At 42.8% G+C, this 8385-nt stretch overlaps 1 protein-coding gene across 1 annotated transcript; it reads right to left on the bottom strand.

Annotated features, from left to right (window-relative positions):
* Nucleotides 1-4236: 4236 nt before the first annotated feature.
* On the bottom strand, nucleotides 4237-8141 carry LOC133448592 (green-sensitive opsin). Its single transcript, XM_061727264.1, has 5 exons — nucleotides 7701-8141; nucleotides 7395-7563; nucleotides 5553-5718; nucleotides 5182-5421; nucleotides 4237-4778 (listed from the first exon to the last, which is right to left on the bottom strand). The coding sequence occupies exons 1-5, from the start codon at nucleotides 8062-8064 to the stop codon at nucleotides 4680-4682; spliced, it is 1038 nt and encodes a 345-aa protein (XP_061583248.1). The 5' UTR covers nucleotides 8065-8141; the 3' UTR covers nucleotides 4237-4679.
* Nucleotides 8142-8385: the final 244 nt, after the last annotated feature.

Below are 8385 nucleotides of genomic sequence, written 5' to 3'. Positions count from 1 at the left end.
GTAATTCAAGTTACATGTTAAGTGGAAAATATGTACTTTTTTTAATATAACAGTCAGATGCAGATGTTGATACAACTATGAGGCTACTTGAATAAATACATACGTGTATGTATATATATATATATATATATATATATATATATATATATATATATATAATGATGTTCTGGACCTTCGCTTGAGTAAATTTTCTCTAAATGGACCTCTTAAAGTTTTTGTTGAATACCCCTGCTATAAAGTGTTAATATTTAATGGGCCCCGGGCCACTCTGTACTGAAAAAATTGGGCCCCAAGGTCAGAAAGGTTAAGAACCCCTGCTTTAATGCATGTAAAAACATCTATGAGTAAGAATGCTTGTAATGAATAAGATTGTACAAGAGTGTTTATAAATTCACATCCTAAATAATGTACAGTGTGCTTTTATGTATAGATTAATCCAGGGACTCAGTAAATAGTGTTTAATTTATTAAACTCTCTGGGGCACCACATTTGATTACAGAGGAAAAATAAACTGTATCAATATCTCATCAGAAAGTATGTTCTCATCTGGATTGGTTTGAGTACAACAAATAAACATGAACAATGATTCATTCAAGGAAATTTTATTAGAAGTTCAAATAAACAGACAGATAGATAAATACGATTATATATGTAAATATAGTTTTCATGACCAAAGATCTGATATCTGCTGGGGGTGTATTGAAAGGTTCATTACCCACCTGGATTATGATATCAATCTGTATTTCACTAAAAACTTACAGCGGCTGCCCTGTCCTTCACAGGATTCAATTCTTTACGGTGATGGCAGCAGGGAATAAAGATTCCTCAGGTAACTACAGATATTTAGCATGTGATAGTTGGAGATGGCTCTGCCACGTGTCGGGACATATCGTTTGCTGCTTTATTAAAGTATTCACACGTAACGTTCAAGTGCCAATAGGTGACTGTGAGTTCGGCCTAAATTATTTTTCCTGGGTGTTAGTCTCAGCTTGATTAATGTGCAAGCAGAGTGTGCCCGAAGGCAAATTATGATCGAACGCTATAATGATTTATATGACTGTAGCCTAATCCTGCTACTGGGGTCAGCTGACAGGAATGAGGACACGTGTTTTTTCAACGGAGAAATGGTTTATTGGTACCTGTCGGTCACCAGACACACACAAGCAGCTGCCGTCGTGACAGAATCTCCGGCAGCTCTGTGTCATCCCCCTGAGTGCTCTGCTGGTGTGCAGCCGCTCCTTAAGTACCCAGGCGGGTGGAGAGATTGATTGGGCACAGGTGTGCCCAATCTGCTGAACCAGGCCTGCGCCACCTGTGTGCTGCTCCCCTGCAGACCACGCCCAATCCTCCACCCTGCCACACACCCCCATCGCCTGACTCGATGGGGCCTAGCCAACTCCCTCCACCCCTTGGAGTGGGAGAGGAAGCCAGGGACCACCATCTGAGCCCCCTGGCCTGAGGCCACCGGGTCTTCATGGTTCTTGGTGGCTGGGTCTTCCAGGTCGGGCCGACCGGCGAGGCAGTTTGGGAGGCCGCCCTCTGGGCCGGGCTGACTCGCGAGACTGTTTGGGAGGTCGCCCTCTGTGCCGGGCTGACCGGCGAGAGGGCCATTCTCGGGACTGGACCGAGGGTGGCCTCGGGGCAGACGGAATCCACGGCGCCGGCCGAGGTGTGCCCAGGACCACCCCAGGAACCAAAACAGGTGCGTCCAGGACCGCCTCCGGAACAGAAGCTGGCGCGCCCACCTCAGGAACCAACGCGTCCGCCTCGGGAGCCGGCACGTCCGCCTAGGGAACTGGCGCGTCCGTCTCGGGAGCCGGCGCGTCCGCCTCGGGAGCCGGTGCGTCCGCCTTGGGAGCCGGCACGTCCGCCTAGGGAACCGGCGCGTCTGTCTCGGGAACCGGTGCGTCCGCCTCGGGAACCGGCGTGTCCGCCTCGGGAGTCGGTGCGTCCGCCTCGGGAGCGGGCGCGTCCAGGACCGCCTCGGGAGCGGGCGCATCCAGGACCGCCTCGGGAACCGGCGCGTCCAAGACCGCCTCAGGAACCGCCGCGTCCAGGACCGCCCGGTCCAGCACCTCTCGCCTCACGTCCGGGTAGGTGAAGGGCCTGGCCTCCGCGAGCGGAGTAGGCGGGCGACCCTCCCCTGCCTGCTGCAGCACCTGCGCCAGCGATGCCACCGCCTCGAGGGTCCGATCCCCGCATTCCTCCGTCATCCTGCCTCCGCCCCACATTGGGCGCCACTGTAGCCCACTCGTGCTACTGGGTTCAGTCGACAGGAAAGACGACACAGGGTTTTTAGTGGAGAAATCGTTGGTTTTTATTTTCACCCAGACACACACGTGTATCTGTAGCCGTCGTCCCTCACTCGGCAGCTCTGTGTCGTCCCTCTGAGCCCTTTGCCGGTGTGCAGCCGCTCTTTAAATACCCGGGCAGGGAGCAGAGATTGATTGGGCACAGGTGTGCCCAATCAGCTGAACCAGGCCTGCGCCACCTGTGCGTTGCTCCCCGCAGACCACGCCCAGTCCTCCACCCTGCCACAATGACTTGTAGTGGGGCAAAATGGTATTACAAGGCTAGTTTGTTAATTCCCATAAGGTAGGGGTCTTCAATTCCAGTCCTCAAGGGTCCTATATGTTTTAGATGTTTGTCTGCTTTAACACACCTGATCCAATTTAAAGGTCGTCATCAGTATGTCATCAAGGTCTGCAAGGTCTTTGTTAATGACACAGCCATTTGTATCACAGTGTGGGGAAGCAGGGAAACATCGTAAACATGCAGGACAACAGCCCTCGAAGACTGGAATTGAAGACCCCTGCCATAAGGGGTTACATCCAGCTTCCTAGTCTGACATCAATACGGAACAGAAGTAGAAAAACTTGCATTTCCAAGATTTACCACAAGGCATTAGTTAAGTTTTGAACATGTTTTTGCTTTTATTTCAAGTTATTTTATGTTTTTGATTTTATTTTATTGATATATTTTCTATCACAAAAAATAAAATAAATGTCGGCATAACAAAAAAAACATAAAATTCCTTTATCTGTTCAAAAATAAGGTTGTTTTAATCAAATTAAGACTATATAAGAAAAGAAGGAACAAGAGGCAAAAAGTATGCCTCCAAAGGTTTTTGTGTTGCTGTTGTTTTAGTAAAGGTAAATTCAGCCCACATGTTAAAGCACATGATGAGAGATGAAATCCCATGGTTATCCTGTATCGAACCAAATATAAAATGGTATTTTTTTCCCACTGAAGTGTGAATAGATGAACAGGCTACTTACCAGATATTACTGATAATATTGATGCTGATAATACTTTTAAAAATCTAGGCATGATTAACTTAGCACATAATACATCAAATTAAGCCATTAATGAGCCTAAGTCTTAGCCTTCCAGGAGGCTTAAGTATGTGGCCCAGAATTTGGTGTTACACCCATGCAGCCATTCGTCCATTACCTGCATCTGCTCATTCATGCTCAGGGTCACCGGGTTCTGATGGAGCCTGTCTTAGCTTAGAGTACAGCCTGGACAGGTTACCGGTCCAACGGAGGGCCGGTGTCAAGAACATAATTTTACTCCTCTGAACTGAATCTTATGTTGTCTGATCTTAAGTCCTAAAGAACAACATGTTTGGTATACTGAATATGATTCTAGTCTCTGGTTGAACAACCCTAGAGCCAGTGACGCCAAGCAGACTGAGTAGCACCACCAGCCTCGTGCTGTGCACTTTCCAACTCATGAAGATGGCAACAAGTGGAATACAACACAACACAACCCGAAGAAGATGATATATTGAGGAGGAAAATTAGCCTGTAGTATTATTTCAGTGTAATCACTTCTGTGAAATCATCACTACAAGCAGTAAGTCTGGCTGAAGGTTTGTGCATTCACAGCATTATAATACGGAAAACAGACAAAGGCTGTTGTTATATCTGTCTTTCCCCATGTTTTTAAAATGAATCAAGAGGTAAAACTCATAGAATCTGTAGCCAGCCTATGCTGTTATATGGAGACGCTCTGCCAAGCAACTGCTGTAAATAGGCTGACTACCTCTGACATTTAATCCTCTGTCGTTTGGAGGAAGAAAGATTTAGCAAAGGCTGTGACACTTTGACACACCGAACCAATGCTTGTCTCAAATTCTGTGGCAGGTACTGAAAAATGAACAATCATAAGGAAAATTGAAATAAAACAAAGAATTGTTGAACCACAGAAAAGCAAGAAAGTTGAACCAGTACATATTTTGATGCATGCATTTAATATTTTTTCTACACTTTTTCATTTATAAAATATTTACAGGCTATTATGACTGGGGCTGAAACCTCATCATTTCATAAATATACAAAGGTGAATCTCACCCATCACCCCTCGAACATTTCCCAAGCAGATGTTAGCATCACCATTCAACAAGGAAACACTCCAGGCTGTGTTTCATTTCAGAGTCCATTTTTCAAAATTAAGGACAATTACCGGTATAAAGGTGTACAGAAAACTTGTCGCTGTCTGGTAATGTGGGTTGTGTAGGATGAATGTCCGTTTGTTTTTGAACAGTTTATGTTCTTTGCTTCTGTTTTTTTCACTTTAATTTTATTTTTTTAATTAGTATTTCTATGTCAAGACAGCCATTCAGAATCAAGAAGATGTTAGGAAGGACACCCTCAGAAGATGTGTTGTTGTAATCCTTATGCAGCAGTAGAGACTTCTGTCTTGCTGGTTGACACTGAGGTCTCATCCTCAACCATACTGCCCATTCCAATTGTAGCTAGAATGCAGGTACGGAACTGAAATAAGGAAAAGAAAATACAAACATAAGATAAAATAATGAAGAGTTATATATTATAATCAGACAATGAACAGTAACTGAATCTAAAACAGTACTTTTGCCATCATCATTTGCATATGTGGAGATGGACAAGACTCTTTTGTCCGTCTCAAAAAAGAGAGATGTGCAAAGGGGCGACTGATTTCTTGTTTTTTTTTTTGTTTTTTTTTTTCAGTTCATCAATGCTCATCATCACACGCAGCTATTAACAACTTTGACTTGCAGTTATTTTTTTTTAAACTTACATTTGACATTTAATAAAATGTCTGCATGCATATTACATCTTTTTTTTTAAACATTATGTTTATTCCTTGTGTCACTGTATAACTGCTAAAACACAAAATCATAAAAGCAAATCTGACCTGTTTGTTCAGCAAAATGTAGATAATAGGATTAAACAGCGCTGAGCTCTTTGAGAAAAAAGCAGGGACAGCCATGGCGCTGGCTGAGAAGGCAGCTCCCCTGTTAAAGAAGATCCATGCTGCAAAGGAAGCATATGGGACCCAGGCGACAAGGAAGCCACACACCATCAGGAAGCACATTCGTGTCACTTCCTTCTCAGCTTTCTGGGTGGAAGCAGAATCCTGCTGCTGGGCTGCAGCCTGAAAATGACGACCACCACAATTATCTGTACATGTTTTGTTCCATTGGTTTCTGAATTTATATGACAAGATCCACTTAAGAACATTTCTTTTCTCAGTGGTCTGACAATAACCTAACTATAAACACTTACAGCTTTTACTGTCATCACAAGGCTTCCATATGTGAAAAAGATGGTGAAGACGGGCAAAGTAAAGTGGCAGGCAAACATGTACATCACAAATGATTCATTGTTGTAGCCTGGCGCCAGGGTGTAGTAGTCAGGTCCACAGGAAACCTGAATACCCTCAGGAATATACCTGAGAATACAGGGAATACTAAGTTAGACACATCATTAACTAAATTCTAAACATTATGAGAAAGCCAACTTCTTTTCACAAAGTTAAGCAGCAGCCGAACATGTGCAAGTCCATAGAGGTGTTGATCACATACACTGAACAAATGCATAATGCCGACATATTGTTATGAAATTTCATATGTGTATGTTAACTAGACTTGTAATTAAAACCGCCTAAACCGAGACCAAGACACTACCAAGACCTGAGAGTATCAAGACCAAGACCAGGACCAAGACAGACCAAGTCAAGACCAAGACTAGTTCAGCTCAAGACCAAGACCGAGACCAAAAAAAAAAAAGTTATTTTGTCATCTTGTGTGAGTTGTAGAACATAAGCTTGTTTCAGCTGCTTGGTGTATGAGGTTGTATTCAACTGTAGCACAACAAAACATACACAGTGGATGTCTTATCTGTGAACTCACTATAAATGTTTTATCAATTAGCTGAGATCAAATATGTGTGGAAATTGCACTACTGCTATTTCTACACTATTTGAGGATTGACTTGAGTGCTTTTAAAGATTGACATGACTATGAACTAGTCCCAAAGTCATCTAACAAAATCACAAGCCTCCAATACCCCCTTCCCCTCAGAAAAGTCTAATGAATAGTAAATGTTACTGATTTAAATTGTACTTCATTTGTAGATGAAACCTGAATCTTAAATATTAAAGACACACACAATTACAGACTTGAAATTGCATTATTTACCATTAGCCAAATTACACTGTATATTATTATTATTTTACCACCTAACACTTCTCGCAGGCCAATCACCACTTACGCCAACCACACCCCCTTACCTAGCTGCCACGCCCGGACCACCACTACCTCCTCCAAACTGTGGACATGCCAACCACTAACTGGAGAGAAATACTTTTCAGCTGAATTTCCAGCATGGGACCAGCCCTCAGAGCCCCTCTTTCCTGGAACATGTCCATAAATTCCTGTCTGGCCTCTTCCATTCCTTTACCTCTTTTTACTTTATTATGGGTAAGGGTCTGCTTGTACTACTTGAAGAGGCTGCTGGATCCATTCTCACACCCTGGTCATTTAACTGTCTTCATCATCTTATGAGATTGGAATCTTATTTATGATCATGACCTTTCTTTTAACATTTTGAATGAGCAGGTGTTTTTACATGTTTGGTTGGAACAATATATTTGTTCATTATATATAAAACATGCACGTCAGTGGTGAGTGATGGTGTGGTCCTTGTTTTTCTGGTCTGGCTGGTAAATCACTGGCTAATGTTGAATATCTTTATGAAGTTGCTTTTAGACATTTAACTGTCACAACATGATGAATATCCAAATCCAAGGTAGCCGACTGTCAAACAGTATATTGACATAACTTTGGCAGCATATAAAATCAAACATAAACATGAGAGAAGCCTAAATGATATATAATAGCTGAATAAATCCACTTTTTCTTAGATGCCCAACTAAAACATGGTGAAGAAATCCTAAACTGACTAAGTCTCAGTAAATTGGGTGACTAAAACTTTTGCAAGTTAACAGACAGACTAGACAGAAATGAAAGGTATACAACTTGATAGCCAGTTTTCAAAGAAATACTGTATACATAAAGAACAAACTTAAAGTATATTTCTAATTAGGAAAAAGCATGATTTCATTACCTTGACCACCCAAACAAAGGAGGAACCGCACAGGTGGAGGCCATGAGCCAGGTGAAACCACAGCCCACTGCCGAGTGACTGGCAGTGAATTTGAAACTTCCCATGGGTTTACAGACTACAATGTATCTCTCAATAGCTAAGACCACAAGAGACCACAGAGACACTTGACCTGTTGGGAAAAAGGTAAAATAAATAATAAATGAATGAGGCACAAGTTGTGATGAAAACTTCAAACAAGGACGTCTACTGTGACTGTGATATTGAATAAGTCTCCATGTAGGATAATCACAATTCTGATACAGTTACCTCCAAGTGTAGCCATGAATCCTTCAATAGTGCAGCTCAGGGGTCCCATAGCAAAGTAACCGAACAGTGAAGAGTACAAGGTGACTGTGAATCCAAAGACGACCATGATCAGTCCTGCCACAGCCAAGTTCACCAGGATGAAGTTAAGCGGTTGCCGGAGTTTCTTGTTCTGAGCTGTGACAAGCAGCGTCAGAGCGTTGATGGGGAAGCCAGTGCAGATCAGAAAAAACATGTAAAAAGCCAGGACCTTGAATTGCCATGGATCCGCCAAATAATACTGTGGATAATCGAAAGGACTCCTCACAAGTCCCGTCCTGTTGTTCATGGGGATGTAGAAGTTCTTGCCTTCTGTGCCGTTCTCCATCTTTGCAAGTTAGGAATTGAATTAGTAGAGTATAGTAACCCTCTAGCTCTGTCTTTGCAGCTCTCTAACTTCTTAAATGCAATTCGGGAGCCATGGTTATATACCCCACAGGTTGTTAAAAGAAGGAAGGCTAAGAGGATACGGGTATTCAGCCCATAATCTCTGGTAATCAGTGATCTCTTTTTTTTTTCTAGTTTGTAGGGCAAGTTAAGGAAGACCATTTCTTTCCAGAAACATTCCTAATTAATTTAAGTCTAACCTTAAATTTGAGCTTTTTTCCCCCAAGTAAAAACACCTGTTGAAACTGTAGCCTATAAAGAG

Source organism: Cololabis saira, chromosome 8 (genome assembly GCF_033807715.1).
Source record: "Cololabis saira isolate AMF1-May2022 chromosome 8, fColSai1.1, whole genome shotgun sequence".
NCBI classification, from domain to species: Eukaryota; Metazoa; Chordata; class Actinopteri; order Beloniformes; family Belonidae; genus Cololabis; species Cololabis saira.
This window is presented reverse-complemented; position numbering and strand designations above follow the sequence as displayed.

Excerpts from the sequence above, each read along its gene's own strand:
- LOC133448592 (XM_061727264.1), bottom strand. The coding sequence starts at position 8,064 with ATGGAGAACGGCACAGAAGGCAAGAACTTCTACATCCCCATGAACAAC. Across the intron at positions 5,719-7,394 it reads CCTTTGTTTGGGTGGTCAAG|GTATATTCCTGAGGGTATTC; the intron begins GTAATGAAATCA and ends CTGTATTCTCAG. Across the intron at positions 5,422-5,552 it reads TTGTGATGACAGTAAAAGCT|GCTGCAGCCCAGCAGCAGGA; the intron begins GTAAGTGTTTAT and ends CGTCATTTTCAG.